General features: G+C 40.3%; 1 protein-coding gene across 3 annotated transcripts in view; it reads right to left on the reverse strand.

Moving 5' to 3' along the window:
- gria4a (glutamate receptor, ionotropic, AMPA 4a) overlaps positions 1–27,157 on the reverse strand; it is a 66,400-nt gene that overhangs the window by 2,553 nt on the left and 36,690 nt on the right. Inside the window, exons 11-17 of one of the 3 annotated variants that reach the window (XR_008907463.1) lie at positions 24,600–24,806; positions 19,184–19,557; positions 12,301–12,499; positions 5,916–6,163; positions 2,459–2,573; positions 1,704–1,818; positions 22–147 (exon numbers count right to left, since the gene is read on the reverse strand). Coding sequence is in view for 2 of the 3 variants with exons in the window: in XM_056756439.1 (XP_056612417.1) it covers positions 10–147; positions 1,704–1,818; positions 5,916–6,163; positions 12,301–12,499; positions 19,184–19,557; positions 24,600–24,806 (1,281 nt within the window). In the remaining variant the exon portion in view is untranslated. Of the gene's footprint in view, positions 1–9; positions 148–1,703; positions 1,819–2,458; positions 2,574–5,915; positions 6,164–12,300; positions 12,500–19,183; positions 19,558–24,599; positions 24,807–27,157 lie in introns of those variants that run through there. The other 2 variants (XM_056756439.1, XM_056756438.1) reach the window with 2 other exon arrangements.

A 27,157-nucleotide genomic window follows, 5' to 3' on the forward strand; every position in this document is an offset into this window, starting at 1 on the left:
CGATTCCACCTTCAGTTTCTTGGCCTCGGCGCGGGATTTATAGCAAAACTCGACCAGGGCCACCAGCATGGCCAGACCCAGGCCGCCCACCAGGATGTAGAAAACCCCGGCCACGTTGCTCAGGCTCAGCGCCTGTGAGCTCTTGTCCTGAAAGCGAGGGGAGAAAACAACGTATTAGAGACGAGCACATTTATGCATGTATTAATGGAAGATAATAATGTTGAATAAAAGTCTATATTTCTATGGCAATCAGCTGGAATTACTGGTGCCATTGATTTTACATTACTGCAGTGTTTTGGTTATTGATGATATCAATGCAGTTTAGATTGTCAAATATAACAGAACATGATAAGGAAAATGTAGTTTCAATATAATTTCCGAAATCTAAAACAAATATAATGATCATAATCAGAGCCTTATTGCAGCAGTAAAAGTGTATGTCTAATAAAAAGTAAAGAGCAACAGACATACTTCAAGACAACTAATTGTTTATTCACCCTGATCCCATTCCAGATGAACACTCAAAAAAATTAAACTGTGATTTTATGTGAAACAATATACACTCAAATTTTTTCACGTTTTACAGCTGTGAAATCAAGGAAATTGAGTAAATGTAAGAAAAAATAAGCAAATCTGAGTTAATAAAACATTTGTATTTGAATTCACCCAAAAAAATTTTTTTTCATTTAATCAACTTAAATAATATATATATACATTTTAGAGAATGTTTTTATAAATGTTTTAATGTCCCACTAAAAAATCTGTTGATTTTAAAAGGTTTTATTAAGTTAATATAGCTGTTTATTTCTGTAATATTTACTAAGCCCACATATTATTTTTTAGAGTGTACATGACCTCCTTTCTTTCACATCTTGACCAAATAAATAACAACATTTTGTTCCAAAATAATTTGTGTGTAACTTAATAAAGACATCTGAGATGGCATAGGGGTGAGTAAATTAAAAACAATTTTCATATTTGGGTGTATTATTTTCTTTAAAGAGACTCATTAGAATCATCAATAATAATAATAAATTCTAGGTCCCTGCTGAACTTAAATATCATTTTATTAATCAAATCAAGTAATTCATATTTACTAGGGTATAAATAATATTTGTTTTTATATAGTTTATTACTATTATAATATTAATCTATTAAATATGAATCAGAAATGAAATGCAATAGCCCTAATATAGAAAAAACTATGGAATTATTTTTTACATAAATTAACTGTTCACTGAAAATGCATCAAATGTTCTTCAAAGATTTCTACCTATGAGACTGACAAAAATGCTCTATTATTTTAGGGTCCCTTTGGATAAAAGCATCTGCTAAATGAATAAATTAAAAATCTTTAAATTTGTTTGTCTCATTGGCTAACTTCAGGCTTTAACCCACTAATATCTTCATCACAGTACTGTTTTCCAGACAATTCTATCACCACTTTGTCATAATTCTACATTCTCTGAATGTCTCTAATTGAGTCACAATATAGTTTTCTGTCACTGTGTTGACTGTTGTACTGTGACATCACAATTCACTAAAGGTCAGGCCAATCAGCCACTATAAGTGATGACAGCTAAAGATCATAACATATTGTCACCTTCACTCCCTGTCCTTCTGAAAACACATCACATTCATTTCTGCCAGTATGTGTGTCTTTCAGAGCTGCGATTATTGCTCTTTACTGTCCGGAAACTGACCTTACTTCCCGAGTCCTTGGGTCCACACTCCCCTTTATCGTACCACCATTTATTTTTGAGTTTGTCTAGCACTCCTGCTTCACTCAGTTTCAACACTGCCAGGTTTACCGGCGTTCTTCTCAGAGAGAATAACATAAATAACATCATATGCCATGTTATTTTATGTTATTAGACAATACAACTTGGCACACAGTAACACGGGAAGTGACGGAGCCGAGGTCCCATCGAGTGCATGCGTTTGATATGGGGGCACAGGCGTACGGATGGGACCTCGCTCCATCGCTTCAGGCAATAGACACATTCTGCCCTGATTTCATTAGCAAAACATGACAACAATTACTGTTAATGCAGAACTATTGGCAAACCACACGGAATACAACCATCTGTTCCTGCTAAAGGTAATGTTAGGGAGAATACGATGTGGGGCAATATAAAATTGAATGAAAAGATAATATTTAAACCTGCAGTGACGGAGAACTCCTTTAACTTTAGGTACATCAGCTTACAGAAACTACTTGGTCTTAAACACTCAGTTCTGTTCCTCATATACAGTACTGTGTTAGCCTTTCGGCAAATATTTCTGCTTTGACAGTAATTGCTTTCTTTAACACTCAGTTTCTCCTTTAACACATGTGTTAACACACGCTCCTGATCGAGTCGGCCGTCTCTCTTGCTCTCGGCCGTATCAGGGCAGATGTTTCTGTTGCATCACATTAGTTTTTTTACCACTCCTCTGCGTGTCATTGGTGGCTAACCTTCGAGTCCCCGCCCCCGCTGCCACATTCGCCCTTGTCGTACCACCATTTATTTTTCAATTTGTCCAAGAGGCCCTGTTCATTCAGCTTTAACACGGCCAGGTTTACAGCATTTCTTCAACAAACCATAAACATTACATGAGAGCGAGCCGCCGGGCGGCCCACATTAGACGAACACAAAACGAAACAAACAAACAAACAAACAGAAAAGAGAAAATAAGAGAGAATTGTGGTAGGCAGATTTTGTTAATTTAAGGTCTTCATGGGATCTCTCTCTCTCTCTCTCTCTCTCTCTCTCTCTCGCTCTCTCTCTCTTTTAGTCGACACACCTGCTTTCTTCTCTTTTAGAGAATGAAGACTAATAAGGATTTTTAAAACACAGTGAGCTCAGTAAGAACACCACTGCTGGGAGAGAAAATTACCAACTACATTTATTATTACACCAGCTGGGTAAAATAATAAATGAGGTTGGGTCTATCGCACGGTTTTAGATTGAAACAGCTTATTATCAGCAATGCAATGTAATATACCTACTAAAATATAGACACTGTTAGTAAAATTTGTGTAAGAGGCACACAACATTTGTTCTAGCCACAGTTTTTGAAGGTTCAGTTTATGATATTTAGCGGCATCTAATGGTGAGGTTGTGAATTGCAACCCTCTCGAATCACTAGTGACTGTGACAGAACTAAGATGTTGTCACGTTTTCACTTCTTTGCAGAAGGAAATTATTTATGAAAGGCACTTTGTAGAGCAGTTTGTCCGTTTAGGGCTACTGTTGAAACAACATGGTGAATTCCATGCAGAGGGACCCACGGTGTATGTAGATAGAAATAGCCCATTCTAAAGTAATATAAAACGTACATGTAAGGTCTTTATACACATCTGAAGACATGAAAATAGTTATTTATATTATATCACATTTCTGTCAAGAGACCCTCCAAAAAAATTACACATTGGACCTTTAACAAAGTAAAAAATATATATTGTCTGTCTGGGCAAATGGAGGTCTAACGCTCTCTTTAATTTATTAAAAGGCTTTCAAGAGCCACAACAAAAGGATTGTATTTAATAGAGCACTTACACTCGCTCTCTCTCTGTACATGCTTTGACCATTATGCATTGAAATGGCTTGTATTTTCAGCTCTGTTCAAACCTGTTTACTGTTTCCTAAAGTGACCGATTCATAACACATTCAGAGCGTGTCTTTGATGCTGTCTAGGTAAAATTTGGAACAGAGACACTATACAGTATGTCTCACTTACTGGAGGCAGAAATACGTGTGTGTGTTCACTTAAACCTCTCTCTCTCTGTTGTGATGAGGATCTCTCAAAACACACAACAGCTTTGATCTTCTTTCTTTCACAGTAGTCTGTATGTGTTTGTGGACTGAATTTCCTCTGAAACGCTCTCTAACTCAATTCTGCTTTAGGAATTTTACATTTGACGTCAGGCTGAGACATTTTGTATCCTTTCCAAGACTGTAACAAATCTGACAGATATTTAAATGGTAGATTAAAGCAAATTCATATTTCTTGTATTGTTCAGAAGAATGATTTCACAACTCCATTTCAGTAATCGGTAGTGGAGATCTAACTGTCTGACTGACATCAGAGAGAATAGATAAGAGACAGAAATGAGAGAGAGAGAGAGAGAGAGAGATACCCTTGTGTTACCACAGGCAGTAGGGCTATCCAATGATCAAAGAAAATCATCTGAGATTGACATGAAACGTAAATGACATGTTTTAACACCTGTTTTAGGACAATTATTTCTGTTTCAAAGAGCATACTTCATGCTACTTGTGTTGTTTATCAGTATGCAGTATGTGTCAATTTACCTTTTATGTAGTATCTGGATGACATATTAGATTTGCCAATGTTAAACAATACTGGGTACTGTTGATTTGTAAAAAGCAGCAGGAAGTATGCAGTGCAGTTTCTGTGCACAGTGTGCACTACATGGTACAGCAGTACTCCACTCGAACATAGTCACTGAGCAGTTTTCATTTCTGTGTGGAGACTGTGTGCTGCGTCTTAAATCTGACATCTCAGCATCATCTCAATTTCTTCTCCGAGGGTGTTAAATTGCGGTGTGAATTTATGTTCAGCACAATTAGTGTACATTGTATAACATTCATATTTTTGAGATTGAGGTATTGGGGATATACTTAAACATTTACAGTCAAATGTCATCAATAGACAGAACAATCAATATTGTTATAAGCATTAAATGCATGTGATTTTGAAATCCCATGTTTAAATCTTTGTTTGCTCTTGTTGTCTTGTCTCACATGGGAGAAAAGGTCTATTGGTGTGAGTTTGGAGGGACAGATGGCATCACAACACCTGGTGGTCGGATTGAAAGTCCACACAGGTCCGAAACTGACCACAGATCAGAATACTCATTAAAAGAACACAGATTTCAGAGCTGTCAAAATGCATTTAAACTTTATATCAGATTAAAGACAAAATGAAACAATTCTCAACACATTTGACTTTTATACTCTTGTGAAACAGAATATTAAATGGGAAATAATGCAGAATATGGCTCTATTTTATCCGTAAAGATTGTAGATGGCTTCGATTTTATTATTAGATATTATTTTTTCCACCCACATGGCATTGGTTACATTTGCAGAGATATGGGTTTAGAAGTCAATGTAGTTTAATAAACCACTGAAACCATTTGTTTTCTTTAGAATTATGCACAATTATGGTCAATTAATATGATCAGTTTCATGTTGTCTTTAAGAATAGAAAACTGAAAGATTGGATTGTTAGTGATGAATACTTTCGTATGCAAAAAAATGTTTGGCTGGTTGGTTATCCAATACATGCTGGAAGAATGATGGAAGTGTATGCAAAAAATAAAAGAGAAAATAAGTATTGACAAATATAAATATTGGGCAATTCGTGCAACAGTTACCTGTGTGCTGCTTCTGCGGAGGAAAAACAAAGTAAAAACAGACACACAGGACTCTCTGTGACAGTTTTAAACGGTGATATCTTATGGTATACAGGTGCTTTTGTATCAAAATATACATGTGTTAAAACTGTGAACATGCCTTTTATTTAACTAAAGAACAGAGTTAAAACCATAAAGCCATCCAACTCTAGGATATAAACAGGAGATCATCAAAAGTCTGAAAACGATTGAAATCTAATATTTTCTTTCTCCCGTATGTGGTGTGTATGTTAAACGTTTTATGTGACCCCCAAATTTGCGCATAAAATGAAGTTCCTGACCCGGGTTTTCTTTTCATAACTGTGGCAACAGCACCTGAAAATGCGAACATGAAGATATCACCGTTCTGCAGAGACTACTGAGTGTGACAGTGAAAGAGAGCAAGAAAGAACAGAAATTGAAAAAGAGAGAGAGACAGAGAAGCACAGCAGGGTAGGTGGAATACTATAACAGCTCTGTGATTGGTTGGTTGTTATAATACTCCACCCACCTTAACTGCGATCCTTTGGGTGTGGCCACCCCGTATCCCTTGGAGTCCAGATTCCCTCCGACCTTCATGGTGTCGCAGGGTTTGCGCTGCTCCGTGTACTCGTTCATGGTCGACTCCAGCAGGAAGGCGTACTTCCCCTTCGACTTGCGCACGCGGGCCACGCCCTCGGCCGTGGTCTTGGTGAAGACGGTGGGCTCGGCAGACTTCATGTAACTCCACATTTTTTCGTACACTGCGATCTTTGACCTCTAGAGGGTGCATGGGCAGTAAAACATACGTTAAAACAGAAAAATCTGGATTTTTTTGTGACCTCTGTGTAAAATCAGAATACATTTAGTATTTACAATTTATAGCTTTATTCATAGTTAGAGATAAACACATATGGGAGATAAAAAAACTGAGACCTGTATTAAACAGTGCAACAAAATTGACCATATAATCGTTGATGAAGTGTGCTACACAGTGCTTGGATGTAGTGAGCCCTGAAGTGTGCCGTACTGTGAATACAGATGATTGTAATCTGTGTGAAATGAAAGGTTTGTGTATTGACAGCTGATGTGATTGTCTTCTGAAGTGTTTATTGTACTTGGCTTTTATACACTGGCTTGCATTACACAGAAGGTGTAGTGTGTGTTCGTGTGTGTGTGTGTAAGGCAGCGTGTGAGAGACAGGCAATGGACCGTGACGGACGGCTGCCCTTATTATAATGTTTGTCACGACCAGTCTCAGGCTCGGTGCTGTTATGCGGTATATTCAAAAATAAAACATCAGATTCGCTGACAAATAAACACTCTCAACAAACCAGCACTCAGATACGAAAAACATATGACAAACAAACCTCACACGTCCAAACACAACAGAACTGACATTTACATACTCCCTGAGTTACTAATCTAACATTACAGGGTGAAAGGATGCGGGACAGACTGAGAAAGTATGATGTAGAGAGTGAGACAGGGTGAAAGGGGGTGAGACAGCTAAAGAAACAGACTGGGAAAGTATGATGTAGAGAGTGAGACAGGGTGAAAGGGGGTGAGACAGCATAAAAAACAGACTGAGAAAGTATGAATGAGAGAGTGAGACAGGGTGAAAGGGGGTGAGACAGCTTAAAAACAGACTGAGAAAGTATGATGTAGAGAGTGAGACAGGGTGAAAGGGGGTGAGACAGCTTAAAAACAGACTGAGAAAGTATGATGGAGAGATTGAGACCGGGTGAAAGCAGGTAAGACAGCTTAAAAACAGACTGAGAAAGTATGATGGAGAGAGTAAGACAGTGTGAAAGGTTGCGAGACAGCTTAAAAACAGACAGAGAAAGTATGATGTAGAGAGTGAGACAGGGTGAAAGGGTGCGAGATAGCTAAAAAACAGACTGAGAACGTATGATGGAGAGAGTGAGACAGGGTGAAAGGGAGTGAGACAGCTTAAAAACAGACTGAGAAAGTATGATGGAAAGAGTGAGACAGGGTGAAAGGGAGTGATACAGTTTAAAAACAGACTGAGAAAGCATGATGTAGAGAGTGAGACAGGGTGAAAGGGTGCGAGACAGCTTAAAAAGAGACTGAGAAAGTATGATGTAGAGAGTGAGACAGGGTGAAAGGGGGTGAGACAGCTTAAAAAACAGACTGAGAAAGTATGATGGAGAGTGTGAGACAGTGTGAAAGCAGGTGAGACGGCTTAAAAACAGTCTGAGAAAGTATAATGGAGAGAGTGAGACAGGGTGAAAGGGTGCGAGACAGCTTAAAAAACAGACTGAGAAAGTATGATGGAGAGAGTGAGACAGGGTGAAAGGGTGCGAGACAGCTTAAAAAACAGACTGAGAAAGTATGATGGAGAGAGTGAGACAGGGTGAAAGGGTGCGAGACAGCTTAAAAAACAGACTGAGAAAGTATGATGGAGAGAGTGAGACAGGGTGAAAGGGTGCGAGACAGCTTAAAAACAGACTGAGAAAGTATGATGGAGAGATTGAGACAAGGTGAAAGGGGGTGAGACAGCTTAAAAAACAGACTGAGAAAGTATGATGGAGAGAGTGAGACAGGGTGAAAGAGGGTGAGACAGCTTAAAAAACAGACTGAGATAGTATGATGTAGAGAGTGAGACAGGCTGAAAGGGAGTGAGACAGCTTAAAAAACAGACTGAGAAAGTATGATGTAGAGAGTGAGACATGGTGAAAGGGTGCGAGACAGCTTAAAAACAGACTGAGAAAGTATGATGTAGAGAGTGAGACAGGGTGAAAGAGGGTGAGACAGCTTAAAAAACAGACTGAGAAAGTATGATGGAGAGAGTGAGACAGGGTGAAAGGGGGTGAGACAGCTAAAAAAACAGACTGAGAAAGTATGATGTAGAGAGTGAGACAGGGTGAAAGGGTGCGAGACAGCTTAAAAACAGACAGAGAAAGTATGATGGAGAGAATAAGACAGTGTGAAAGGTTGCGAGACAGCTTAAAAACAGACAGAGAAAGTATGATGGAGAGAGTAAGACAGTGTGAAAGGTTGCGAGACAGCTTAAAAACAGACTGAGAAAGTATGATGGAAAGAGTGAGACAGGGTGAAAGGGAGTGATACAGTTTAAAAACAGACTGAGAAAGTATGATGTAGAGAGTGAGACAGGGTGAAAGGGTGCGAGACAGCTTAAAAAGAGACTGAGAAAGTATGATGTAGAGAGTGAGACAGGGTGAAAGGGGGTGAGACAGCTTAAAAAACAGACTGAGAAAGTATGATGGAGAGTGTGAGACAGTGTGAAAGCAGGTGAGACGGCTTAAAAACAGTCTGAGAAAGTATAATGAAGAGAGTGAGACAGGGTGAAAGGGTGCGAGACAGCTTAAAAAACAGACTGAGAAAGTATGATGGAGAGAGTGAGACAGGGTGAAAGGGTGCGAGACAGCTTAAAAACAGACTGAGAAAGTATGATGGAGAGAGTGAGACAGGGTGAAAGGGTGCGAGACAGCTTAAAAAACAGACTGAGAAAGTATGATGGAGAGAGTGAGACAGGGTGAAAGGGTGCGAGACAGCTTAAAAACAGACTGAGAAAGTATGATGGAGAGATTGAGACAAGGTGAAAGGGGGTGAGACAGCTTAAAAAACAGACTGAGAAAGTATGATGGAGAGAGTGAGACAGGGTGAAAGGGTGCGAGACAGCTTAAAAACAGACTGAGAAAGTATGATGGAGAGAGTGAGACAGGGTGAAAGGGTGCGAGACAGCTTAAAAAACAGACTGAGAAAGTATGATGGAGAGAGTGAGACAGGGTGAAAGGGTGCGAGACAGCTTAAAAACAGACTGAGAAAGTATGATGGAGAGATTGAGACAAGGTGAAAGGGAGTGATACAGCTTAAAAACAGACTGAGAAAGTATGATGGAGAGAGTGAGACAGGGTGAAAGGGAGTGATACAGTTTAAAAACAGACTGAGAAAGTATGATGTAGAGAGTGAGACAGGGTGAAAGGGTGCGAGACAGCTTAAAAAGAGACTGAGAAAGTATGATGTAGAGAGTGAGACAGGGTGAAAGAGTGAGACAGGGTGAAAGGGTGCGAGACAGCTTAAAAAGAGACTGAGAAAGTATGATGTAGAGAGTGAGACAGGGTGAAAGGGGGTGAGACAGCTTAAAAAACAGACTGAGAAAGTATGATGGAGAGTGTGAGACAGTGTGAAATCAGGTGAGACGGCTTAAAAACAGACTGAGAAAGTATAATGGAGAGAGTGAGACAGGGTGAAAGGGTGCGAGACAGCTTAAAAACAGACTGAGAAAGTATGATGGGGAGAGTGAGACAGGGTGAAAGGGTGCGAGACAGCTTAAAAAACAGACTGAGAAAGTATGATGGAGAGAGTGAGACAGGGTGAAAGAGGGTGAGACAGCTTAAAAAACAGACTGAGATAGTATGATGTAGAGAGTGAGACAGGCTGAAAGGGAGTGAGACAGCTTAAAAAACAGACTGAGAAAGTATGATGTAGAGAGTGAGACATGGTGAAAGGGTGCGAGACAGCTTAAAAACAGACTGAGAAAGTATGATGTAGAGAGTGAGACATGGTGAAAGGGGGTGAGACAGCTTAAAAACAGACTGAGAAAGTATGATGGAGAGAGTGAGACATGGTGAAAGGGGGTGAGACAGCTCAAAAAACAGACTGAGAAAGTATGATGAAGGGAGTGAGACAGGGTGAAAGGGGGTGAGACAGCTTAAAAACAGACTGAGAAAGTATGTTGGAGAGATTGAGACCGGGTGAAAGCAGGTGAGACAGCTTAAAAACAGACTGAGAAAGTATGATGTAGAGAGTGAGACAGGGTGAAAGGGGGTGAGACAGCTTAAAAAACAGACTGAGAAAGTATGATGGAGAGTGTGAGACAGTGTGAAAGCAGGTGAGACGGCTTAAAAACAGACTGAGAAAGTATAATGGAGAGAGTGAGACAGGGTGAAAGGGTGCGAGACAGCTTAAAAACAGACTGAGAAAGTATGATGGAGAGAGTGAGACAGGGTGAAAGGGTGCGAGACAGCTTAAAAAACAGACTGAGAAAGTATGATGGAGAGAGTGAGACAGGGTGAAAGAGGGTGAGACAGCTTAAAAAACAGACTGAGATAGTATGATGTAGAGAGTGAGACAGCCTGAAAGGGAGTGAGACAGCTTAAAAAACAGACTGAGAAAGTATGATGTAGAGAGTGAGACATGGTGAAAGGGTGCGAGACAGCTTAAAAACAGACTGAGAAAGTATGATGTAGAGAGTGAGACATGGTGAAAGGGGGTGAGACAGCTTAAAAACAGACTGAGAAAGTATGATGGAGAGAGTGAGACATGGTGAAAGGGGGTGAGACAGCTCAAAAAACAGACTGAGAAAGTATGATGAAGAGAGTGAGACAGGGTGAAAGGGGGTGAGACAGCTTAAAAACAGACTGAGAAAGTATGTTGGAGAGATTGAGACCGGGTGAAAGCAGGTGAGACAGCTTAAAAACAGACTGAGAAAGTATGATGGAGAGAGTGAGACATGGTGAAAGGGTGCGAGACAGCTTAAAAACAGACTGAGAAAGTATGATGTAGAGAGTGAGACAGGGTGAAAGGGAGTGAGACAGCTTAAAAAACAGACTGAGAAAGTATGATGTAGAGAGTGAGACAGGGTGAAAGAGGGTGAGACAGCTTAAAAAACAGACTGAGAAAGTATGATGGAGAGAGTGAGACAGGGTGAAAGGGGGTGAGACAGCTTAAAAACAGACTGAGAAAGTATGATGTAGAGAGTGAGACAGGGTGAAAGGGGGTGAGACAGCTTAAAAAACAGACTGAGAAAGTATGATGGAGAGAGTGAGACAGGGTGAAAGGGTGCGAGACAGCTTAAAAAACAGACTGAGAAAGTATGATGGAGAGAGTGAGACAGGGTGAAAGGGTGCGAGACAGCTTAAAAACAGACTGAGAAAGTATGATGGAGAGAGTGAGACAGGGTGAAAGGGTGCGAGACAGCTTAAAAACAGACTGAGAAAGTATGATGTAGAGAGTGAGACAGGGTGAAAGGGTGCGAGACAGCTTAAAAACAGACTGAGAAAGTATGATGGAGAGATTGAGACAAGGTGAAAGGGGGTGAGACAGCTTAAAAACAGACTGAGAAAGTATGATGGAGAGATTGAGACAAGGTGAAAGGGGGTGAGACAGCTTAAAAAACAGACTGAGAAAGTATGATGCAGAGAGTGAGACAGGGTGAAAGAGGGTGAGACAGCTTAAAAAACAGACTGAGATAGTATGATGTAGAGAGTGAGACAGGGTGAAAGGGTGCGAGACAGCTTAAAAACAGACTGAGAAAGTATGATGGAGAGAGTGAGAAAGCTCAAAAAAACAGACTGAGAGAGTAAAATGGAGAGAGTGAGACAGGTTGATAGAGAAGTAGAAAATAAATGCATTGACAACAGAGGGAAAGAGCTTATTTCATTAACACTTTCTCTCACATATCACCCGTCTCTCATCCCCATGTCTGTCTTTCTCTTTCTCCTCCATCTCTCTCTCTCTCTTTCGTGCAGTCTGAGCAAATTGCTTCTTTACTCCCTCGCCAGGCTGCAGACAGGTTCTCTACGTAGATGGTAGTGCAGGTTTAACTCTGTTCTACTTTGGAGTCCGATTCAATCTCAGATCTATTACTGTGACAGCTGAACTGCATGTCCATGCCAGTCATTTCTGTTGGACCCTCAAACCAAACTCTGATCCCAATACTTAGTTTTATGTCCAGAAAGAAATCAAATTAGGGGTGGATAGTTTGACCCAAAATCTCATACACTGTATGAGTTATCTGATATCACAATAACAATATACAGGTTTAGACACATCTGTACCATCACACAGCCCTTGAACAGATCTTCAGTCTGAATTAGTGTTCTTTGAGGTGTGCATATAATGTAAGAAAAACAATGATAAAACCTCACCCTAAAGAATTCTTTAGTGGAACCGGAATCGAGGGTTCCGTATGCGATTTCTGTCTGCTTGGCGAGATCTTCTGCACTCTCGATAGGTGACACCATCCTCTCCACGGTGAGGAAAGCGGCCAGGTTTGCCGTGTAGGAGGAGATGATGATCAGAGTGAAGAACCACCAAACTCCTCCAACTATTCGTCCAGACAGAGACCTGACAGCGAGAGAGATAAACAGAGAGAGATTTTCAAAAAAAAACCTGACAAAATGCATGTTTAACAAATCATATTTCAAAAGGAAACATCTCAGCGTGAGATTTAAACGTTGTTTGTAAAACACGGAAATGTTATTCAACATGAAAATCTGCTTCTATTCCACTGATAGACAAACATAACTTCAGAACACATTTATTCACAGCGTTTCTGTAACAATCGATCACTCCTATAACCTGAAAGACTTTAAAACAACATATTTATCAATATAAAATAAGAAACGGTCTCTGGTGTCCTTTTGCATAATGGTGGCATTTCTACAATATAAAGATTTTCTGACAGAGCTGACAGAACCTTCATTATAGGCTTATACACCCGCAGCGTGTCTTTGAGACCAATTTAAACAGAAACCCAGTAGATCTCATTAAAACACTGCATTTCTTTTCTGAAGCACATAACAAGCTACGCCGATCAGGGGTTATCAATAGGAATAGCAGAACACACAGATTCATGCAAAATTTAATTACAGTAAAATCCAAGACATAATGTATATGCTTTATCTAATATAAGTACAACTGAATGCTATGAGAAACATACAAATAAACCATATCACAAAACTCTAATGAGCACTGCATGCAAAATTTTATGAAACTGAATTGCAGAATTAAATGTCAAGCCAAACGGATTGTTTCTTATTTGCTCTCTTTGTGGAAAACAATGCCATTGGTCCATTTAAACCAAACTCACTTTAATATAAGACATAGTTGTATTTGTTAGTTTTTTTTAATGACTGAGAATGTTCTACATAGATCATTTTAATACTTGTTTAGCCTAGTATTTTTAATTCCACATACGACTTCAGATTTGTTTGAATGTATTTATGTGAAGTGTATTAAAAGTTAAAACTAAATGTATCATAAGTTTTATTAGCTCTTGGAAGGATCATACTCTTCTACTATAATTGTTTAGGTATGTACCGTTACTTGTTTTGTATGATATATGAATAATCAAAAGTGAAAGAACCATGGGCTTTTCCTGAACGACTGTGCGTTATGCTATTGAAGTTTGTTACGCAGCATGGCCGACCTACCATAGTTATATTTACTTATCAAACAAGAAAAACACTGCATTGAACACCCTACCAGCGATCCTCATGAATATTTTTTCAGTTATTTCAGTGACCATTGAGGAGGTTAAACTCAACTTTAACCTCACTGTTGTTTCCAATGGCGAAGGAGAGCTGTGCTGAAGGGGGCACGGACCCCTGTCGAGTTCAGGTTATTCGGTTAAACGAGTCTACGGACCGGTGCTTTTATCCATTGATCCACCAAACCGTCAAGGAACTTTCCTGCATGGATCACGAGAAAGGTTTTTTTGAGGTTTTTTTCCTCGTGTGACGTAATCCTAATGCCGAACTCAGTGTAAGACACGTTAAACTATTCATAGTAGCCTACTTAATAAACATATTTTCCTTCCTGTTAATTTGCATTTAGTCTATATAAAAGATGTGGTCGTATTTGTCAGCCCACTGAATGTTCATGTGTACTTCTTTTTGTGAACTTGGACAAAGTGTGCTGTAAAGGTGTGCTTGTTTACTAAAGTTCCACTTGAACGGCATTGAAATGGTTTATAAAGGTACACCATTTATTTACAACAGACACAGAGGTTTTGAAAAAGAGAGACAATGACCCTGCCATTTGAATCATGTGCTGGGATAATACCTTTACCGATGAGAGGGCATTAAGGACAAATCCCCTGTCTCTCTCTCCCTCTCTCTCATTGGGTTGAGTAGTTGGTAGATGAGATAAGGCCATCCTCTCCACGCCTTTTTTTGTGTATGTTTATGTATGAGCATGTTGCTTGTCTGAGCAGTATGAGCAGGTGGACTCACCGTGATCATAAAACAGAGACGTAATCTTGCTCCCTGCTGTTATTCAGTCTGTATGGTTGTCAGTGTTTTCTGTTCCATTTAATGTTGTGATGGTAACAACATGATTTTTTACAGCAACATTATTTTATTGAATTACGTGTAGTCATAGGGGGCACGGTGGCTTAGTGGTTAGCACGTTCGCCTCACACCTCCAAGGTTGGGGGTTCGATTCCCGCTTCCGACTTGTGTGTGTGGAGTTTGCATGTTCTCCCCGTGCCTCGGGGGTTTCCTCCGGGTACTCCGGTTTCCTCCCCTGGTCCAAAGACATGTATGGTAGGTTGATTGGCATCTCTGGAAAAAATTGTCCGTAGGATGTGAGTGCGTGAGTAAATGAGTGAGTGTGTGTGCCCTGCGATGGGTTGGCACTCCATCCAGGGTGTATCCTGCCTTGATGCCCGATGACTCCTGAGATAGGCACAGGCTCCCCGTGACCCGAGGTAGTTCGGATAAGCGGTAGAAAATGGATGGATGGATGGACGTGTAGTCATGGTTTTAATGTATTAATCGCTCGAATTCAGCAGGTCATTTGTTAGACCCAATAGCTTGTCTTTTTGACGGATTCATTAAAAGAACTGACTTAAAGTAATTGTGTTCATAATAGAGGCAGTAACGCATCAGAGATTGTAGAACTAGTTGCTTTCTGTTTGGTGGTATTAGTATTGTTTAACAGTTCTTTCCTTTTTATCATCGGATTCAATTCACAACTCAGATATTATTCCTTTGTCGTGGTGTTTGCAGAAAGACTGCAGAACTCACAAATCTCACAAATCAATCCTGCTCTGACAGAATGACAGAATGAAAGACAGGTGTTATATCAGGGAGATATGTAACAAGAGTAGAAGGTGAAAAGAGAGAGAGAGAGAGAGCCTGTATGTGATTAATTTTGACATGTGAGTATCCTTTGTGCTGATGTGTCTGCCCTTCCCTGGTTAATAGCAGCTGGATGTGAGAACTGAAGAGCAAATAATTAAGTGCATAGACAATCAGACTGTGTTGATTTTTCAATTTACACAAAGCCGGGATATTCAAATTGAATTTGTTCATTTTCAGAAGAAACAGAGATTATTGTTTGTCTGTCTGTGTGCAAAACTTGTCCAAATTGATAATAATATTATGTGTCCGGATAACATTTTTTCAGATTTAAATGATGTCAGTAGAACTAAAGGATACAAAGTATAACGCCCATTTTAACATTCAAGACACATATGTTGTTATACTAACATGGAAACATGAGTCATCAGAGGTAGCACGCATGCACACAGACACACACACACACACACACTAACACACACAATGAGATGTGCTCAGTCATGATACAGAAGCCTCTCTTCCGGAGTCTATTATAAATGTGTGCATCACAGGATTATGAGCAATAATCCTCTAGGAGGAAATGATCTCAGTGCGTGCTGCATTAATCATACGCTGTCTTCCGAAGCTTCACTACAGCTCCACGCACGCTTCTATATCATAAGCACAAACCAACACGCTTCTGGAATAAATAAAAGTCTTTATATGAAATTCATTACAAAAACATCCAGAATGCTTCAGAAGTTACAATGCAAAATGTTGAAGGTTTTGAATTGTAAACATAGTTATGTAAGAGATCAGGTAGGACAGGTTGTGCTTAAGAATGTAATGTACCATCCATCCATCCATCCATTTTCTACCGCTTATCCGAACTACCTCGGGTCACGGGGAGCCTGCGCCTATCTCAGGAGTCTTTGGGCATCAAGGCAGGATACACCCTGGATGGAGTGCCAACCCATCGCAGGGCACACACACTCACTCATTCACTCACACACTCACACCCTACGGACAATTTTTCCAGAGATGCCAATCAACCTACCATGCATGTCTTTGGACCAGGGGAGGAAACCGGAGTACCCGGAGGAAACCCCCGAGGCACGGGGAGAACATGCAAACTCCACACACACAAGTCGGAGGCGGGAATCGAACCTCCAACCCTGGAGGTGTGAGGCGAACGTGCTAACCACTAAGCCACCGTGCCCCCCTGTAATGTACCAAATAACTCATTATGTCATCATTAGACTTTATGCTATTATAAAGTGCAATCTTCCCGTTTAGATTTTTATACACCATTAAGAATATATAGAATTGCTTGATATTGTAGTATACAGACTTCATCTGATGCGCTTTGTGAGATTTCGTGAGATTCCTGAAGGGAAAATGTTATCGTATGTTTGAGAAGAGCCGTTCTCTGTCTTACTGACAGACTAATTCAAACTGCAGCAGGGATATTGATGCACTGTCCTGATGCCAATGAAGAGAAGATGAGACAAGAGAGACATAGAAAGACAGAAGTAGAGAGAAAGAGAGAGAGAGAGGCAGAGAGAATATGAAAAAACATTAGATGGAAGATGGAAGGGACAAACATTTCTGCCTCTATTTACACTCAAACACGGTGCACTTCAGTGGACATCTTATTAAATCTGTGGTAAATTCAAATAACAAATAAGTCCAGAATGTGGAGATGTACGTATACTTTTTTAGTCATTTAAATTGTAAAAACATGTTGTAGAAACAGAATATTTAGTGGGAAATGATCAAGGGATCTTAAATTTGAAGGAATCTTCTTTCTGTCATCATGTTGGATGTAACTGTAGAAGACTAGTGCATGAAGCGTCACAAAGGGAATGTCTAATGTTCCTTTAAGAAGTGTATGTGAGTGCAGTTATTTTAAAAGCGTTCCATCTACCTTCATGTTTCCTGAGTAATGTATGATGAAGACGTGTGTGTGTGTCATCTATAATGTCCTTTAATGCAGAGAGCTGCTGACTGGGCTAATGCTAATGCCAGCGCTAGTGTTTCTGAAGATCGAAATGCTTCTGACACCATTAACCTCACAGCAAAGCACTCATATGACCTGCTTATCGCTCTCTGTGTGTGTGTGTGTTTGCGTACGTGTAAGAACTGTAGGTGAAAACTCACAGATGAGGCATATACACCTTGAAATAAATGACGTGTCTCACACAGACAACAAGTGCACAGCCACACACACACAACCTTAGGAAAAAAAGAGACAAAATGATTTAACATTTTTTTCTGGATTTTCTAAGTAAAATTATGATTTTTGTTTCAATCTGTGAACTAGTCCCACAATCTGTCCCAAATTCCAATTAAATATATTGTCTTAAGTGTCAGTGGGTCATGTCCCGATTCCATACCCTCATGTTCCTGTCTGCCTCCACTGTCCTATATGGATAAAAGTAAAAAGCCCCCCACAAAAAAAAATGTCTTTAATTTTGCAAACAAATGAAGCGGGACAAACTGGTCAAAATCTAAAAAGATGCAATGTTTGCAGATCTTGCAACCATGACATACTAAATACTAATGTTTGACATGTATTTTAGGATCAGTTCGAAAATGAAAACATGGAATATGGATGATGCTTTGCCTTCTTGCTGCAATTCAACAGACACTGACTGGACTGAAATCGCCTCAATACAAAAGCAAAACTGAAGTGGACTCTTCATTTATTTCTGAAGCTCTATGTTTGAAATATTCTTTCATATTTATAAAAGTAGTCATTTGTTCATTTTAACAAATGTTTGTGATTTTATTTGATTATTTTATGGCGGAAACAACGATTCTATATTGTCTATAGGAAGGCCGAGCGGTCGGTTGGCCGACGTTATAATGTTAGGGTGTTATGGGCGTTCATCAGGGCGATGCTGTGTGGTTACTGAAGGGTTCGGGATCATTTCTAGCTGGCTGCTGGGCTGTTGTGTCTCGCATTAAAAGACATACAGAAGTTTCATTCCTGTGTAACGACACACGCACAGGCCACATAGCCTTGAGAGGACAACTTAAATGTTTCATAAGAAACGGGCGTGAAAACAACTTCTGTTGTGATAGAACTGCTGCCATTTCATTTTGTTCGGCGTGATCCTTGAGGAGCTCAAAGATTCACAGCTACACCCAAAGCAACACCATACGCAGAGATCTTTTCTCTCTCTACTGTTGGTTGTTTCGTTTTTGTGTCCGTGTTCTGTGCATCTCAGTGGCCCAGCTTTTCCCTAGACACTGGCTGTTAATTTTTCATCGCATTGCATTCTCTTGCTATCAATAATAAAATGCTATATTCTTATAAATATTCTAAAAATAAAGTGCGATTTTCTGCCACGCCGCTTCGAATATGAATGTTTAATGTTCGTCTCAGAGGCAGCTGAACAGCGAGCCCAGGTTTACAGAACGTAAATGGAATTTCAATTTTGTGCCGGAGCTTGCGGAGGAGCCCGAGGTTAGCGCGGACAAAGCGCAGGAATGATCCGTTTTCCACCTTAGACCTGTCACAGAAGAGAAAATAGCTGTTTCACTTACATCGCTGGGCTGTGCATTACCCGAGAGCACAAAAGACCTTTTAGAGATGTTGTTAAACTTTTGATGTGCGGTGGAAAACACACATTATTCACAGTAAAGCGGATGCATCGGTGTAGCGTGAACGTGCTTATCTGTCAACAGTACTGAGAATTAATCAAAGTTTTTTCAAAGATGCACATTTGAGTTTGGTGATTTCCGACACAACCTATAAGAGTTAGTTTTGTAAGTATGAGTGGGATAGCATAATAATGGCCTGGCAAACATTTACAATACCACAGTAAAATAAAATGTAAAAGACTGGGTGCATGTTGAATGGAGTCAGAAAGTCTTTACATTTTTTGTGCAATATGCATCAGTCTGAATGTAAACAGACTTGACATGTGCCCATCTGAAACATTTAACACACGTTTCTTACCGTGGGGTGAAGTCACATCCTTGCTGCATGAAGGCACCCAGTGAGAACCAGAGACTGTTGAAGATGCCGAACTCGTTGGGGGGCTGGTCGCTTGGCGGACCGTCGGACCCTTCCTCGGGTTCTTCGGTGTGCCACTCGTACGGGCTGAAGCGGCTGACCAGGAAGAGCACCACGCTCACGCCGATGTAGGCGAACACGATGCACATCCAGATCTCGTAGGCCAGCGGGTCCAGGAAGGAGAAGACGCCCGGTTTGGACTTCTGCGGTTTCTTGATCATAATAGAGATGCCCAGACTCATAAAGGGCTTGGAGAAATCGATCACCTCCTCCCGGACCAGGGTTATTGTTAAAGGGGCCACAGCGATTTCCGCTTTCTAGGAGATAAGGGAAGATTTATAATGCATAATAATACACTATTGTATAATTCACAGTACACAGATTGCATTGCTACTATGGTGGTATTTCTATTATTGTATTGGGTTTTCTTATATAAAAAGATACATTCAGTAGGTTTCATGTATTCCTTTGATATAATATAGGCTATGGGCATCATGGCTTGAGCACCAGGCACCTGAATGTACAACACACACACTTTTGTAGACATAAGTTTGTGCATCATTTAATTTATTGCATAAAGTCACAAACACTGGTTTGTTCATTATAACATTATAACAAACTCACAGGCACTGGGTTTCACACTATTACACTTAACCATGAGCTCATTGTTACATTAAACCGTAAAACTGTAGTAAGTCATAAACCGTCTGATAAGCCCAAGAAAGATATCTGGTAAAGAGGATGACATAATGAAATATATCTAACTGCTAAAAGGTTTTTGAAGGGTACACCATGATATATATGTTTTTCTTTTAAAAATTCTAAAAGGTGCTCGCCACAATTAAATCCTCATATGATGGTCCGGAAATATAACTGCAGTGAGCGCAAGCTCAAGAAAGGGGACGGCTATAAAAAACGAAACCTGATTGGCAAAAAGTGATATCATGTGAAACCTGATTGGCAGGCACTGTGAAAAACAACATGAGATTTCTTGATTAAAGTTTGGTGTCAGATTTATATTTTTTAGACAACTTCAGATGAACTCTGTGTGTCTCAGTTTGCCTGCTCGAGCAAATAAAGATTGAACCTTTTGAAACCTGGCTCCTTGGTCTGCATGATTTCTTTCTGCAGTGGACAACTGATTTTGCCACAACACTACTTTATACGTGGGCATGTCGTAGTAAACTGTATTTTCTGTCTTTTATCAGCAGAATCTCGTGGCAAATTGTAACTAAGGCGGAAAAATCATAAGAATTCATACATCTGCCGTCTGTAGATTAATTTGTAAATGGAGACGTTTTTATCAAGGACTGGAAGCTCTCAGGAATCCAGGGACTCGTGTACGTTAATATTTACACTGGTTTAATACCAGTGAAAGGTCACGGTGAAAGTAGGGCATCTTTGTAGTACAATCACATGTTTCAGAGCTGGATTTAATCACAGGCCCGCAGCGATAGAGAGTAGACTGCTGGTACTGCCACAGTCACGTGGGATTCAGAATCTGTGCAGTAAGTCTGCGCCTCCAGACACAAATGGTTCAATGCGGCGTTCTGACAGCAAGTAGCTTTTATTTCCTACCACATCTTTTCTCATAACCCCTGGAGGAACCCATAGCTCATAATTAACTTATTCTGCAATTTTACACCTGGAACTGAGGTTGTCATTTTTGGAGAGTCATTTCTGCATTCGCCTGATGGTGAAAAATGATTTGATGCTGTTCAGGTGTTTTGTAAAGCAGAGAGATCCTCTGGTCCGGCTGGTGTGTTTAAAACTAAATAATGACCATTCACTCTTCTAGCTGTTAGAGTTCCAATTCATGAAAGACCCACAGAGGTGCCTTGAAATATGCAGCTTTTTTTGATGCATCGATGTAATTTCCTCTAGAACACAATGAGTGGCTCCTGCACCTGGCTCCTTTTGATTGGGCAGAAAAAAATTATGAGAATGATGTCATAAAAAACGTTGTTCCATTTTGGTGTAAGTGAGAGTGTCAGTTTTAAGTCTAAATGTGAGTTTTCTCTATGTGTAGGATCACACTAGTTCCCTTTCTGTCGGTTTCTCGACGTTGCTTCAAACCGAAAGATGGGGTTCCTCTTGAAAATCTATCAACTTTCACTAGTTTAGAAAAGGCCAATAAAAATCTGACCGTTCCCCAAGAGACGGTCCCACCTCGTCTTGTTCCTCAACCACGTATTCAGAAACGGTGCGTGATGATGATGAGATGTCCCTTGCAGCATCGGAGGGTGACATACTGTCATCCGACTCCGACGATTCCTCGGAGCTCTCTCCCTCGGGGGGTCGAGCCCAGGAAGAAGCACACATCGAAATGTCAGCAATGCTTTCCCAGGCTGCTGTGGGTTGCAGTGGACCACACTGCCTCTCCCCCAATGCTCGCGGCTGGATACGTGGTACCTTGGGTTTGAGCCCACCCACAGTGTCGTGTTTCCCGGAAGTGCATGAGGAACTCAGCAAGGCCTGGAATGCCTCCTTTTTGGGGAGTGCACGTTAAACTAGTTTCGTAACTCTTTCTTCCCTCATGGTGGGGCAGCTAGAGGATACGTTGATGTCCCCCAGGTGGAGTGTGCCGTCGTGGTGCATTTGTGCCCGCAGACGGCGGCCACCTGGGGGGCTCGACCTAGACTCCCATCCAAAGCATGTAGGTTTTAGGCATCTCTGGTGTCAAGAGCTTACACTGCTTAAGGCCAAGCTGCCTCCTCTCTCCACGCTCTCCTGCAGGTCCATCTGGGCAAGGCGTTGACGGAGCTCCTCGACTGTAAAATCGACCCATTGTTATGCAGGAACTCCACACTGTCACCGACCTCGCTCTACAGGCGACCTAGGTGACCAAGCGGGCCCTGTGTCAGAAGATGTCCACACTTGTGGTCCAGGAGAGGCACTTCTGGGTGAACCTTGCATAGATGAATGACCCCGAGAAAGTCCGCTTTCATGGAACCCCCATGTCTAGTTCCTGGACGGGACGAGGACACCCTGAGTTACCTACCCCTAGACGCCTATACACCTATAAGAGGTGCCTCTTCTTGTCCTAGTGCTCTTCTTGAAGAGAAGACCCACGGAGTCGTGCTGTCATTCCAGAGAGACTCGAGAGTAATCTTTCCCCTTCCACACTGAAGGTGTATGTAGCCGTCATTGCCGTTCATCACAACCCAGTTGCTGGTAAGTCTCTAAGACGGCACCACCTGATCATCAGGTTCCTAAGGGGCGCGAGAAGGCTGAATCCATACTCTGCGTAAAACCAGTGTCAGCTCGAGTCTTGCATGGCAACAGGTTCCTCAGCCCAAAGGTGAATGAATGCAGCACCCCGTCTCCCTTTTATAACCAGATATCCGGGGGCGGAGTCCGGCATGCAAATTTCATTTGCCAATTTCATTGGCCTTTTCTAAACTAGTCAGAAGTTGATAGGTTCTCAAGACGAACCTCATCTGTCAGTTCAACACAACGCCTCCCCATCAGGGAACTGAGGTTACATCCGTAACCAAGACATTTTTAGATATCCTTAATGCTAACATATTCACACTAAAAGCCAAATAAGTTAAAAAAAGTTGAATTTGGATTTCATGGGGAGTTTTTATTGAAGAATGATCTGGTTACATCAGATAACATGGTTGTGTGTGATTGGTGTGTTTTTTGCTCAGTATTATGGGTATTGAGCAGGTGCGGCACTAGTGGTGGTCTTAGCCGCTAATGTTTTCAGTAAAGCCCGGATTGTTTTTATTTTCAAGCATTGTAAACATCACTTAGGGCCCGTATACATTTCGCATCTGTTTGTGAGTGCAAATTCCTAATTCTCAATGTAGATCGAAATTAGAGAGTAACCTGGTCTCACATGCATGTGGTGCGACATGAAAAATGTTCCAGGCGTGGAGGTTGATAATCTGGAGGCTGATAATCCATTCTTATCTTTAATGCAAGCACGGCTCTTGGTTCCTTAGCAACGGCAGAGGCCAGGACAGCCCAAGCTCCCGGGCGCTTTAAAAAATGAGAAAGTGGCGCCGCTCGTATTTTCCATGCGTTTTTAGACGAGACATGTGTTTTGGAACACATACTGTATGTGGTATCTTTGGGATAAGCCCCGGAGATCCACTCACCCTAGAACTGCCCCTGGATGTAACGCACTGGGTCATTGCGCAATTAAATGGTACATTTTTTAAATCAACAGAATCATACACCATCTCCTAACAACCTGGAAGCTAATGGTGGGAGAGTTGTAAACAGTTTATACATTCACATTTCATTTCTGTTGCGCTTTGAATATTTTTAATCACCTCTTTACTTTTGGATTGCCCATGCAGTGCCTTTCAGAGTGTGTATCAGCGTGCGTATGTGTGTGTATCAGTGGATGAGTTTGTACTGTGTGTGTGTGTGTATGGCTGGATAGCTGGTTTGTGGATGAAATTGTGAATTGAGTCGATAAGTGCAAGTAGTGTGTGTGTGTATTTGGTGTGTCTGAGCAGATCAGTTTGTATTTATTGGGTGTTTACGAGAAAATGAGTATGTGTAGCCTATTGTGTGTGGTTGTTTGTGGATGAGAGTGTTTAATGGGGCAGAGATATGTGCATCTGTACTCTCTCTCTGAGCTCATTAACACCAGTCAGTAGGAGCGTTTGCCTTCTCCACTGGAGACTCAGCAGGTGCCGGATGGGCACGAACAAGTGACTGATTTTATGCACTTGCACACTGAATAATGGCGTTAATACTTCTGGCTGCGTTTTAAAGAGAAAACTGACAATACAAATCCTATTGACAGAAAAGGCCTCTAAACAACGCTTAACTAATATAAATAAATAAACCTTCAGTTCTGGTCAAACAGCAGATATTTCTGCTTTAGGCTGAAGATAAACATTATTCAGAAAAAGAGCTTTGCTCTTGGCTTATAGAAACAGTTTCTTACTGGGCTGTCTAATTTTCATGTTTATTTTTTATCCGGTATCTTGTGTTATTAGTGGGAAATAAAATGTAAATTTGAGTCTATATAAATTAAATAAGTCAATAGTTGTCCACAAACAGTTTGAGCAAATGCTGTTGCATGCTGCTGTTTCACAGCAGGTCATTTTTTTCCGCCAAAAAAAACATGACCAGCATTCAATTTATTCCTATTATAAAGATTACAAACAAATAAAAATTGGATTGAGAAAGGTTTTTATCACTATATTGCAATATAGATTTTTTTTACAATAAAGCCATACTGTCAAAAATCCTAAATAGTAATAATACATTTATAATAAAAACATTTTTTTAATAAGTAATATTATTTTCTCAATATTAAGTTCAATTAATATATATATACTGTAAATAATAGCACGTTGTGTAAGTGTTTTGTATGCATGTATCTGCTCCTCACCCCGTATACCAGCTCCCCAACCATCCCGTTCCAGATCTTCGTCTCTGGATCCCTCGCTCCGTACTTCCCGTCCGGAACGATGGAGATCTTGTACTTGATGCCGATGTGCTTGGCGATCTCAGACGCCAGATCCACACAGTATCCTTCAAATTGCTCATTACCTTCAAACATCTCCCAGTTCTTCTTCAACATCACGTACGGTCCTTCCTAAACACACATACATACACAGTGGGTGGGCACTTATGTTCAAACTGACCTGAAAACTGTATTATATTGCACTAGCAGTAATACTACTAATACACTTTTAAAACCAAAGGCATGTTAGTAGGTTAGTGGAGTTCCTCCGTATAGTTTTTGGTTGTATAGGGTTCCGGGATTGTCATCTAGTTCTAGATGTTCCTCAAATCTGCGATTGGTCTCTGGATTCTTTAAAGGTTCTATGATCTAAAGAGCTAAAATAAGCAAATACACTTGTGCAGCTTTTAGCTTCATTAATACTCAGAGTAAGAAGTAAAAGCATGTTCAGACAAATGATACTGTATGTTTTTCTGTGGTTGGATATCTGACAGCAAGTGTGATTGTTTGTGTTCGCAATCATTTAAATGTAGTGCACTCACTAGTGCAATCGCGTGCGACACTCATATCACACTCATTAAAACTAGTACAGTAATTACAGCTGCGTGCAATTACAAAATAATGACTGACAAATTATCATAAAATAAAAACCAAAACATTTATTTGAACGTTTTCCACCCAGCGTAATCAAGTTTATGGTTATGAATTATACAGATAAACTGAAAACATTAGTCACACTGTCTGAGCGAGGCTAAATGCAAAACATTGATTTACATTGAAACTGTCTGTATTTATTCATGAAAATCAATCAGGTCTGTTGATAATGTGTTCCCATAATGATTCAATCATAATGTAATTGTTTAACAAGACAGTTCAAAGCGAGCAAATCAGCATCATCAGTTTAAAACTAAAAAAAGCTTTTAAAAAGAAATCACTTTCATTGACTTTAAAGCAGCAATAATTTGGACATTAAACAGGTAAACAAAAAACAAATATGTTTTACAAAAAGTGAAAACCAAGGGCAAGACTTATACAGTACATACATTACATAGGAAAAAAAAATATTTTTCAGAAGATTTCATTGGAAACAGCTTTTAGTGAATGAAATATTAAAGCAGATAACAAAGCACTTCATTCTAAAGCAAATGTTTTTTTCTTTCTCTTATAATCTGCTGTGCATAAAGGCACGCGAGGACAGAACGTAAATGTTAAGGGAATAAGTGTCTAGATTTATTAACCACATTGAAGTGTTGTATACTGCCAAAAATGAAAATGTGGTGCCAGCAGTGCAGGTTGATAGTATGTTTAATACTTGTGTGGTACTTTTATGTTTTCACATTCATCAAAACATGTTTCTATAAATGATCGAATAAAGGATTGCAGGATCTTTGGTGAACTGTTCTTTTAAATGGAAAATAACAGGGAATATGACTTTAATGATGGGGTTTGTGAAGCTGTGTGAGCACTGAAATGGACTGACTCCTCATCTGTATAATTTCACAGCACTGGTCTCTGCACTTGTAAAGAGGATGGGAGGGCAACTGTCTAACTCTCCAGGTGCAAAAATACATCAGGATGAGCAGATGGATCCATGAGTGGATGGACCAGAACATGAGCTGAAGAATGTTGAGTGTGAATGTGAGCATGAGTGTGTGTTAGGCATGCTTTCTTCCCATGGATGAGCTGATGGTGTGTGCTCTCATTGGTTTGAGTGTGGATAAAAAGGCTGCTATCTGCAGGCATGGAGTTAATGAACATTATGTGGAATGAACAACACGTCTCACGTCCCCTTAGCCTGCAGTTGCACTAATTACGGCTATCACATACTCAGCCATCACTCTCTCTGTCTCTCTTCATCTCTCTCTTTCTCTCTCTCACTTGGCCTGGAGCCCTGGTGTCACGTCCATCCAACTTTTAGTATATATCCACGCACACACACATTTGGATGTGTTTCTTGTGCATTGTGATTTTGCATCTGTCACTCTTACGCTTGATTGATTTGAGGACTCTCATTGGATTAATTAACGCGCCTATATATAGAAACAACCGCCCTGTTTTTTGCCGAACACATTGTGTATAGTTTTTGTTAAAAGGCAACATGAACATTAGTAGCCCACCCAACCCTAAAAGAAACAGGATATTCATGTGATTTTCAAAAACATTGGGCGGCGCTTGATTTTATCCAATGGGTAGTAAAAAGTGGACGGTAAAGAGGAAAAGAGACTCTGAGCTGAATGCCTGGTCATTTATCAGACGATTTTATCCAAAGCTACTTACAAACCAGGGAAAAAAAGTGTACTTATATACACTTGTAAATACACTTAAATTAATTTATGTGCTCTATTTTCACAAATTTTAGGAGTCATATGACAAGGCTAAAACTAATATTATTGATTGTTTAAATGTAACCGGGGAGGACAAGACGTGGTTAACACAGGTACAGCACAAAGTGCAGCGCAACATTGATGCACCTAAAAACAATC

This window comes from Triplophysa dalaica, chromosome 9 (genome assembly GCF_015846415.1).
Source record: "Triplophysa dalaica isolate WHDGS20190420 chromosome 9, ASM1584641v1, whole genome shotgun sequence".
Taxonomy (NCBI): Eukaryota; Metazoa; Chordata; class Actinopteri; order Cypriniformes; family Nemacheilidae; genus Triplophysa; species Triplophysa dalaica.